Source organism: Lucilia cuprina, chromosome 4, assembly GCF_022045245.1.
Source record: "Lucilia cuprina isolate Lc7/37 chromosome 4, ASM2204524v1, whole genome shotgun sequence".
Lineage (NCBI taxonomy): Eukaryota > Metazoa > Arthropoda > Insecta > Diptera > Calliphoridae > Lucilia > Lucilia cuprina.
In genome coordinates this window covers 57,669,942-57,682,002 of record NC_060952.1, presented here as the reverse complement: position 1 = coordinate 57,682,002, position 12,061 = coordinate 57,669,942, and the positions used below count along the sequence as shown (strand labels likewise).

The window sequence follows — 12,061 nt, the reverse complement described above, 5'->3', positions numbered from 1 at the left end:
AGCGATGGAACTTTGTATAGGAGCTATGACTAATTAAGGACCGATCGAAAACAAATTTAATATTTCTGTATAGCAATACTTGTACCACATTTTATATGAATATCTTAATTTAATAATGAGTTATTTTCGTATAAGTGAGTTATAGGATTCACACTCAATTTGACAAATTAATGAACTATAGAAGACGTTCTAATTTAATATTTGACAGCTCGGTTAGATCTCTAAAGTAGGTCGATCCAAGCGTCTGAAAACGAGCCTCCGCCAAAGCAGGACAATCACAGAGAAGATGAGTAATGGTCTCTTCTTCATCCTCATTTTGACAACTTCTACAGTAATCGTTGAACGGGAGACCAATGCGTCTGGCATGGTTCCCAAATTTACAGTGGCCAGTGATAATCGATATCAGCCTACTTGACTGGTCTTTGGAGACCAAGAAGATATTTAGATCTTTGAGGATCGATTTGTGGCCACAGCACTCTACATGTTGTGCACGTATGTTCACGCGACCATTTGTCGCGAGCGATGCAGAGGCATTATTTACAGATTTGCCTCTTAACTGCAAGTAGTGGTATACCGCATAACTGATCTATGTCCATGCTGCCAGCTCTTGCCAATGTGTCAGCAATTCCGTTGCCATACGAAATCCCATGTCCCTTTACCCAAATTAGGGTTATGTTCGAATGTCTCGCCATCTCATTGAGAGACGTCCGGCATTCATGGACAATTTTGGATGTGGAGAACACACCAGTTAGGGATTTAATAGCAGCTTGACTATCAGTATAAATTCTGATATCCCTATTAGATATCCGATAGTACCTTAGCCAATTTACCGCCCTTCTTATCGCCGATATTTCAGCCTGAAGGATACTACATTCATCATTAAGTCGGAAGGAGATTTTCGTTCCAAATTCCACAATGAAAATGCCACCACCACCAACTCCTTTCGTCGTCTTGGATCCGTCTGTATACACTCGGACACAATTAATTGGCGGAAGGAGAGATTCCTCATACTCCGAAGAGATAAGATATTGGAACCTTCTCACTAGAGACGGTACTGGAATACAATAATCAACAATATACTGATTATCCGATATAAGATCCATGATCCTAGCATGGCCTATGGAGCATTGATTCCACTTGCCAGTTACACTCAGTCTGGCCGCAGTTGACATAGCCAATTTCCTTGCAAGGAGATCGACCGAGAGCCAGTTGAGCATAGTGAACAGCGCCTTCGAAGGAGTTGTTCTGAGAGCGCCTGTAATAAGAAGCGCAGTTGATCTCATTACTTTTTCCAGTTGTTGTCTGAGTGAAGCCTTTTCAAGCGCCTGCCACCAGACAACAACCCCATATAGCATAATAGGCTTAATAACTGCCTCAAAGAGCCAGTGAACATTCATTGGATTTATGCCCCAGCATATTCCAATGGCCTTCCTACAAACATATAGTGCCGTAATGGCTTTAGATGCCCTAGAGAGTACATTTGTACTCCAAGATAGTTTCTTATCTATGATAACGATATTTAGCGCTGTCCGTTTTAATACTTCGCCATTAAGGCAAGGAAGAGGAAATTAAGGAATCTTATATTTGCTAGAGAATAGCACAAGTTCCGTTTTACTAGGATTAACACTAAGACCACATTCGACACTGCACGAGCTTATGATCTTTATTGCTTGTTCTAGCCTTTGGGATATGGTTTCAAGGTGATCTCCTGATACCACAACCGCGACATCATTAGCATAGGCGACTGTTTTATAGCCAAGAGAGTCTAGTTTTACCAGAATATCATTTATGGCCATGTTCCATAAGAGTGGTGAAAGTACTCCCCCTTGTGGAGTACCTCTTAAAGCTTTCCTAGAGATTACTGTATCTCCTAAGGAGGATTCAATGATCCTATTTGAGAGAAGATTCTCAATAAATCCCACAACGGACCTACCAAACCCAGCTCGAGATAGAGATTGGCAGATAGATACAGGATTGACGTTATTAAATGCGCCTTCTATATCAAGAAAGGCGACCAGTGCATAGTTAGAATGAAAATTACATTGAATAAGAAAATAACAGAAATAATTTACTACCCATTTTCAATTAATAAAAAATAAATTTTAGTTAAAATAATCTAAATTAATATAAAAATTGCTTAAGATATTTTATTTCTTGTTTAAATTTGGTGCCGAATCTTTATACCCTTCACCATAGTGTATTTTAAACATATTAGTTTTATAAATTTTTTCCGTCTACATTATTATTACACCAAAAGAAAAACAAAATGAACAACAACGCTAAATGAAATAAAAAACAAAATTCACAAGGCATCTAAAACAACAGACGTCTAAACACACTTAACGAAAAACAAAATAAACAACGCAATAAAACCAACCGACTTCCAAATATACGAACAGAATTTACAAAAACAAAATACACAACTCAATGACGCCAACAGCATCCAAACATAAAAAATACACAGCTGAATAAAACCTACACACGCACATGTACATCTCTATCCAATTCACAGTGTTGTTGTTGCATTTTTATAAAAGCATGAAAAAATGTGGCTTTTTTGATGAAATTTTCAGAGGTTGTCTCGGATTTTTGCTCATATCTCCGTTATTTATAGACCGATTTTGTTGATTTTAAATAGCAATCTTCTCGAAAGCATGTCTAACTGAATTATTGAAGATTCGGATCTCGCCGATATCTGGGGACCTCTAAAAACTGATTTCAACAGACAGACAGACAGACAGACGGACATGGCTTAATCGACTCCGCTATCTATAAGAATCCAGAATATATATACTTTATAGGGTCGGAAAATTATATTCTAGAAATTGCAAACGGAATGACAAACTCACGAAAATGAAGGGTATAAAATAAATAATTAGTATAAGCTCTAATACCATATCCGGAAGGTCCATTTGTATGGGAGCTATGCGAAATAACGGAGAGGTTCTCACCAAATTGAAGTTCCGCCTTTTTTGACCAATATAAACCTATGTGCCAAAGTTTATTATGATATCTTTAAAATTGTGACTTGCACTTATACAAACATATTTAAAATTAAGTCGCGGGAAGACGGACAGACTCTAGAATAGCCTTAAAAAAATTTAAAAACAAACTTTATTTTTTTACATGAAAATAAATAAGCAAATACGACAATAAAAAATTAATTTTAACCTCCCCTGAATTAAGAGCCATTTTCGACGCTTTTACCCCAATGTGAGGTGTCAGAAAATACTTCCGGCTCATGGATTCAACACAGCAGGTTAGCCTGAACACAAATGCTGCAAAACAGGAATGCCAAATTGTTTAGAAGCTATTGACGAGACACATATTCGGATAGTTTGACCAAATAATAGCGGTTCGATGTATTACAACTATAAAAACACGTTTAGCACCGTATTATTGGCAGCTTATGATGCTAACTACGTCTTCACATATGTTGATGTCGGAGCTTTAGGTAGCCAGAGTGATGGTGGTGTACTTACCAGAAGCCACTTTGGAAAGAAATATTTAAGTAACACTTGCGATGCCAACTTAGAAGGAACTTCTATAAATTTTCTCTACTATTTTGTCAGCTATAACGTATTTCCATTGAAAGATAATTTAATGCGAACATTTTCGGGACGTAGCTTACCGCAAGATAAGAAAAAATTTTATACAGTTGTCATAGAAAATGCTTTTGGCATTTTGGTCATCAGTATACGGTATATACGTATAAAATTTCAAAGTAAATAAGATTTAAACTATTATTTTGAGTAAAAATAGATATGTTGTAATAATTTACAACCTATTATTAATTAATTCCTATATGGTTATCAGAACTTCTCTCAATAAAGTAAAAAAAATATATATATTTTAAGCACTTACATTTTTATTATATTAGCGACACTGTTTCTGTTTTGTGGTTGACAGAAATATAAATTAGCTTAATTCGACTGTGCTGCCGTCAAAAGAATCGTCTTCATATACAGCTTTTTATGTTTTTAAACAATTTCATTTTTCCAAATTAAAAAAGAAAATATTTTAAATTTTTATAAAAAATGAATTTTTTATACGCCTAATACGTCTTTTATGCACAAACAGACTTATATATCAGTTGTTGACATGCTTTTACCATTTTTACTAAAAATATTTGTAGCTGACTCAAATTTAAATAAAATATCAACAATATCAGTAAAATATCGAATGAAATGGCTTTATTAGAATTTTTAATACATATGGAAATAAAACATTTAATAGTATCCGAACGAACGTTCGGGTACGGGATCAGAGTTCGGTAAAAAGTTAGGTTAGGTTTACACAGGTAGCCAATTTCGGCTTTACTTGGGTCCATGTTGATCCCTTTGTAAAAATACGTGTAAGAAGAAGAAAAGAGAAGAGAGGGAGATATAGAGGAGAGTGAAAGAACAGATACAGTTCCAAAGAGAAGTAGATGATGAGAAATGAGAAAGCCAGGGCAGCTGCCGTGGATGAGTAGTGTGAGTTATAGGATTCACACCCAATTTGAAAAATTAATGAACTCTAGAAGACGTTCTAATTGAATGTTTGACAATTCGGTTAGATCACCAAAGTAGGTCGATCCAAGCGTCTGAAAACGAGCCTCCGCCAAAGCAGGACAATCGCAGAGAAAATGAGTAATAGTCTCTTCTTCATCCTCATTTTGACAACTCCTACAGTAATCGTTGAACGAAAGACCATTGCGTCTGGCATGGTTCCCAAATTTACAGTGGCCAGAGATTATCGATATCAGCCTACTTAACCGCGGTCTTTGGAAACCAAGAAGATATTTAGACCTTTGAGGATCCATTTGTGGCCACAGTACTCTACATGTTGGGCACGTATGTTCACGCGACCATTTGTCGCGAGCGATGCAGAGGCATTTTTCACTGATTTGCCTCTTAACTGCAAGTAGTGGTATACCGCAGAACTGATCTATGTCCATTCTGCTAAGCATAGTGCCAGCTCTTGCCAATGTGTCAGCAATACCGTTGCCATACGAATTCCCATGTCCCTTTACCCAAATTAGGGTGATGTTCGAATGTCTCGCCATCTCATCGAGAGACGTCCGGCATTCATGGACAATTTTGGATGTAGAGAACACACCAGTTAGGGATTTAATAGCAGCTTGACTATCAGTATAAATTCTGATATCCCTATTAGATATCCGATAGTATCTTAGCCAATTTACCGCCCTCCTTATCGCCGATATTTCAGCCTGAAGGATACTACATTCATCATTAAGTCGGAAGGAGATTTTCGTTCCATATTCCTCAATGAAAATGCCACCACCACCAACTCCTTTCGTCGTCTTGGATCCGTCTGTATACACTCGGAAGCAATTATTTGGTGGAAAGAGAGATTCCTCATACTCCGAAGAGATATGATATTGGAACTTTCTCACCTAGCATGGCCTATGGAGCATTGATTCCACTTGCCAGTTACACTCAGTCTGGCCGCAGTTAACATAGCCAATTTCCTCGCAAGGAGATCGACCGAGAGCCAGTTGAGCATAGTGAACAGCGCCATCGAAGGAGTTGTTCTGAGAGCACCTGTAATAAGAAGCGCAGTTGATCTCATTATTTTTCCCAGTTGTTGTCTGATTAAAGCCTTTTCAAGCGCCTGCCACCAGACAACAACAAACATATAGTGCCGTAATGGCTTTAGATGCCCTAGAGAGTACATTTGTACTCCAAGATAGTTTCTTATCTATGATAACGATATTTAGCGCTGTCCGTTTTAATACTTCGCCGTTAAGGCAAGGAAGAGGAAATGAAGGAATCTTATATTTGCTAGAGAATAGCACAAGTTCCGTTTTACTAGGATTTACACTAAGACCACATTCGACACTCCACGAGCTAATGATCTTTAGTGCTTGTTCTAGCCTTTGGGATATGGTTTCAAGGTGATCGCCTGATACCGCAACCGCGACATCATCAGCATAGGCGACTGTTTTATAGCCAAGAGAGTCTAGTTTTACCAGAATATCATTTATGGCCATGTTTCATAAGAGTGGTGAAAGTACTCCCCCTTGTGGAGTACCTCTTAAAGCTTTTCTAGAGATTACTGTATCTCCTAAGGAGGATTCAATAATCCTATTTGAGAGAAGATTCTCGACAAATTCCACAACGGACCTACCAAGCCCAGCCCGAGATAGAGATTGGCTGATAGATACAGGATTGACGTTATTAAAAGCGCCTTCTATATCAAGAAAGGCAACCAGTGAAGAATTTCCATACCTCATGGATTTTTCAATATGACCAACGAGAGTATGAAGAGCCGTCTCAACAGATTTGCCCTTCGTATATGCATGTTGAGAGGCAGAGAAAAAGGATTTATCTATCGAGGTCCTAATGTGGATATCGATTATACTTTCCAATGTTTTCAGCATAAATGATGCCAGACATATTGGTCTGTAATCTTTTGCCTTAGTCTGTGAAGTTTTACTTCCCTTGGGAATAAAAATCACATTACACTTGGTCCATTGAGTAGGAATGTATGACCAAGAGAGACAGGCTGTGTATAAGTTCCGCAGCCAAGGAACTACAAGATCTATATTGTGTTGAAGATCTGCAGGAATAATACCATCAGGGCCGGGCGCTTTGTAAGGATCAAAGCTTTTAATTGCCCAACAGATAATGTCATCTTCAATAGGCACGTGTGTTACAGTCCGCATTGAAGTTGGAGAGAAATTAGTCAAATCACTAATTGGAATACAACCAGGAAAGTGAGTATTAAGGAGAAGCTCTAAAGTCTCCTGACTACCTGAAGTCCAGCTCCCATCTATTTTCAGTATATAGCTAGGAACAGAAGGGGACTTTGACAAAATTTTACGGAGACGACTGGATTTGGAAGAGCTTTCAATATTGCTACAGGAAACCCTCCACGAGTTCCGTTTCGCATTCCGAACCAAATTTTTAAACTTATTAACGTTTGCTTTATAAAGGGACCAGTTACCTGATCTCTTAGCCTCGTTAAAAGACCGGCGGCATGTCCTTCTTATGCTCGCTATGTCAGGACTCCACCACGGTGGTTTGTTCTTTTTTAGGCCACTGGATAGTTTGCAAGATCTCTTCGTGGCAACGCTCAGAGAACTAGCAATCCAATTTGCAGCCAAATCAATACCCCTTATACTCTCTACAGTCGGAGCAGAGGGAAGAATAGTACGCAGAGAAGCTTTGTGCCTCTCCCAATTTGTTTTCCTTCTATTTAGAAAGGGTTTTGAAATTTTTACCTGGACCACTATGTCAAAGTCCAGGTAGCGGTGATCAGAGAAGGAGCAGTCATTAGAGACATTCCACTCTTTGATCAATTCTATGTACTTTGTACTAATAGCTGTAATATCCAGATCTTCCTTTCTGTTGGTCACAACAAAAGTAGGTTCTGAACCTCTATTAACGACTGTCATATTAAATTCTAATAAAAAGTCAAGTAAACACTCACCTCTACTGTTGGTGTCTGAACTGCCCCAGTGATGAGCATTTGCATCAGCGCCAATTATCACAGTAACGTGACGCCTATTTGCTTCGCGCATTAAATCTCTGACCAGGTCGTTTGGCGGTTGTTCACCATGGTCATGCGCCATATAGCAGCTAAGGAGCCAGATGGTGGAGTTTCCGGTCTCAAGTGCCGCCGCTACCGTATCCTCATCACTGTAATCAGATAAGATGAAGATATCTAAATGGTTTTTGGCCAGAATACAGGCTCTAATATTTTTAATATTACCTGCAGCATTTGAAAACAGAAGTTTGTAACCTCTGAGAGATAGTCCAAGGATCTTGGACCAAGATGAGCTCCTCCCCTCTCTCAGCCATCCGGAGGAGCAAAGCAGCTGATGCTGCTTTGGAGTGGTGAAGGTTAATCTGGGTTACCTTCACCATCTCCAAGATCAGGATCGTACACGACAGTGACGTCGATGTCCTCAGGATCGGAATCCTGCGAACTATCTCCATCCTCCCCTAACTTCAGATTGCCAAGAAGCTCACCCATTATACCTGTGGTACTGGGAGTCTTCTTGGTTCTCAGAACCAGCGGGATCGTCGGCCTTTCCATTTTCGTCCTTGGGCGGAGCCTCCAGTTTAATACCAGAGGCGCTGCGTTTGGCGTCACTGCAATAAATGCGAAGGGAGATACTATCAAAGCTCCGTCGCTGTTGCTATGGTCAACAATAGCCCTTATCAGTAGGTTTCTAGCCACTTCACTGAAAGGCCTATTGATGACAATGGTTTGCGCCTGTTTTTGACGTTTAGTCGGCTGGTCGTTCGGCATAGAAGTAAGGGTCTCCTCCTCATATCGTTGCCGTTTAGGCGCCTCGGCAGCAGGTTTAACCACTTCTGCCTCAGCTGGAGGATTGGAGCCATTTAGCCTAGCCAGGAGGCTTTTTGCACAATCGAGGGACGATTTCTCGTCTCTCGTTAAAGCATCGCTGGGTTTGGCGCCATGACGCTCAACGATGCGCTCGGCGGCCCGCCGATGAACTGACTTTGAATCAGCAAGGGCTGCTTTTGCGGCTGCATTTTTTGGCCTACTGCCAGGACTATAAACTGCCGTCCCACTGGGAGCAAACAGACCATCAAGCCGTCCAACCTGGAACAGACGCTTGATGGATTTCAGGACTTGCACACTTAAGTGCGTGAATCTAATGATTTAAAACGGACTTTCTGTTGATTGCCCTGTCTCAGTGACAGGAGAAGCAAATCAACAGATCGTTACTAACAGACCGCCCAATGTGGGAAACAGAGCGATAGGACCTAAACTATTATTGCAGTTTGATTGGTATTCAAAATGGACAAAATCGGTTAACATTTGGAAATGGCAAAAGTTTCGCTTTGGAAAATGACTAACGTTCATAACAGTATTTTTATGAAATTATACTTAAATTTGTTTTTTGAGCCAAAATTTCATATAAATCGGCAAATTGAAATTTGCGAATTGAGTTAAGTATTGTAAGTATATTTATGTAGGTAGGATCAGTTAGTTAAAAATCTCAATTTTATTTTATATTAAATATTAAATTATTTATTAAAAAAGTTAAAATTATTATATTTTATTATTCTAACATAAAAAAATTATTATGTAATAATGAAAAATATTTTCAAAAGAATTTTCATAGATAACATGATAATATTACTGTTATAATTTATAAATTACAAAGTATGTCCGTTATCCGTTACCACAATATTATCTTTAAATTATATGTTTTTTTGAAACTGTAATTTTACTAATTCGATAAAATTCATTTTGATTTCGATACATATTTAAACAAGTTTTTGATCACCTTGGATCATAATGGCCCCTATTCTGCATTTCAATTCGAATCGAAATTTTCTCCGTTTGGCAACTTTGGTATTCTGCATTTCGATTCGACTCTCCGTCACATAAGCAACAATTTACATAAACTTTGGTACGATCGAAACGCAAAACACACATTCGTAATGCATTGAAACAAAATTGAATTGCTTCTTTTTCTTACGATTGAGTTTTTTTGGAATACCTTTTTTCGATTGTTGTGAAATTTGCATTCGTAAACGTAATCGAAATGCAGAATAGAGGTGAATATGATCATGTATAACAATATTATAATAAATACAAAAATATCATAATGAATTACTATGATGGTACTTAATCATAGTATGTTAAGACTACAATCATAATTTTAACCACAACCATGTTTTTTCTCTGTGTGCTCTTAAAGAGAATTATATCATTGCCAATAAATCGTTTAAAAACCAAAAATAAAAGTATTAAATAAGCATATGCATTTCACTATTTCTAATAACAAACCATTTTTTTTATTAGAAATTTATCACTCTCTGGAATTCCGAATTAGTTGATAATTGACCTAATTGCTAATTGAAGACCCTCTTCAAAAAAATGTTCAGGATGTTTATATTTTGGTTTTAAATGTTATTATAAATTTATTACTTTTCAATCATAAATGCGTTTTTCATTTAAGAAAAAGTTCGTGTTCACCGAACTTTGAAAACTGAACAAAGTTCGGGTTCGGCCGAACTTTCAAATTTACCGAAGTTCGGGTTCGGTACCGAACGAAATTTGGAGTTCGGTCGGACTCTACCTGTCTGTTCTGTAATCCGAAACCGAGTAAATAGATTTCTCGTTTGAAAACGAATTCTCATAATCTTTCTCATTTTTAAACGGAGTAAATCGAATTTAATTTGATTAAAATAAATTAAATAATTAGTTTTTGGGTTTTTAATACAATTGTAACTTAATATAAATGCTATGGACATTTTAAACTCTTTTTCATTTAAAATATTTTTATTTTTCTGAATCTGAATATATTTCCTGAACGATTTTAGAAGCTTTTCTGTTTTGAAACCGAATTGATTAACAGAACAGACATGATATACATGTTAAAACAAATCGCCTTAGTATGAGAGAATTAACTTAAGAACCATTAGATTACTTAGTATATAAGTTTGGACGATTTTCATCAGAAAAGTTTAAATATTTTAAGTAATATGGGGGTAAATTGATTGATACTTATACAAATTATATATGGCAACTCCCGTCGTTACTATTTTTACAACTCTGTATTTGTTGTCAATATGAAATATTTTCAGCGTTACTTTTATGTTTTGAGGGATTTTAGTATATTGCTCATTCTATCATTAGTGATCTATAGTTGAAAAATGCGACTTTTTTTGTATAACTAGAACATACATTTTTTAAATATCAGTTTTTAGCGCAGCACGATCGTAATAATTTGAATTATTGTGTAAATTGAGTTTTTTTGTTACTTTGAAAAAAATTTTATGACCTTTTTACAAATTTTGCAATTTAATTTATTTTTGCGGTTTAGTATATTAAACATCGCAAAGTGGAATAGGAAAAAAGAGGGAAATAATTGGCTAACTTCTAAACGGTTAATCCGATTTTAATGAAATTTGGTATGCACAAACAGGAGGTGTTGCCACGTTTAGGTTTTGAATGATGATTGAAAAATGTTTTTTATTTAGATTTTGCGAAGATAAAAATTGAAATAAAAATTTTATTTATGAATATTTTTTAATGAAATATTACAGTTAGGTAAATTTTTTTACTCAAAATCCAAAATTAAATAAAAATTTCGAATTTTTTTATTAGAAATCCCGGAATTCCCAAAAAAGTTTTAAAAAATCCCAAAAATGGAAATTTTCGTTTTTTTTGCCTATTATATCCATACTAGAGGCAAGGTTATCGAAAAACGTTACAAAATGATTAAGAACAAATTGAGTCATATAAAACAGGTCACTATAATTTGATATCGACTATGCGATTTGAGAATTTTTGATCAAAATTGAATTTTCCAAAAAAAAAATAGTTTTTTTTTGGATGGACCTGGTCCCCTCGGTATCAAAACTTTTTTGGTTTTGTTTCATTTATCGTATTTTATGTAAAGTCAGCTTTCCAAAAAGTATAAATTCTATATACATCTTCTTAGAAACTTTTTAGAAAAATGGCAAAAAATCGCCTTTTTTAATTTTTTAAATTAAAATGCCTATAACTTTGACTCAGTCATGATTTTTACAAAATTCTTTCACTGCTTGATATATAAACTTGTTGTTAAGCAAATAAATAAATGGATAAAATCGGCAATATTTGGACCCGCTAAATTTTAATTTTCAAATGCGAATATCTCCTAAACTATAAGAGATAATTTATCGTGCTCCATGAGGAGATTCTATATACGATTTTTTTTTAAATCGGAACTCAAATGAAGAAAAAGGATCGTTTTAAAAATTTAACATAGCCGAGATGTCCTAATTTGAGGAACCCCGCCGGGCCCCTGGTTGGCCTATAAGGTCCAAATCTCGACAACACCTCCTCTTTGTGCATACCAAATTTCATTAAAATCGGATTAACAGTTCACATCGACTTATACAAACATTTAATGCATAAACATATATAAAATGATACACACAATATAGTTGGACCATAAAATTATTTAAATAGTCCTTGCTAGCTACAAAGACGTAACTTTTTCTATGCACATTTTGCTAAGGCACATGATGGATGATGCTCAAAATTCCTTAAAATGTTTACCATTTGCAAGTTTTTTAATACT

At 36.3% G+C, this 12,061-nt stretch overlaps 1 protein-coding gene across 1 annotated transcript in view; it reads right to left on the bottom strand.

Annotated features, from left to right (window-relative positions):
- LOC124419223 (protein timeless-like) overlaps nt 1-7,579 on the bottom strand; it is a 47,675-nt gene extending 40,096 nt beyond the window's left edge. The window contains exon 1 of the mRNA XM_046947841.1: nt 7,438-7,579. Within this exon, the coding sequence (XP_046803797.1) occupies nt 7,438-7,579 (142 nt within the window). The remainder of the gene's footprint in view (nt 1-7,437) is intronic.
- Between the last annotated feature and the right edge of the window lie 4,482 nt (nt 7,580-12,061).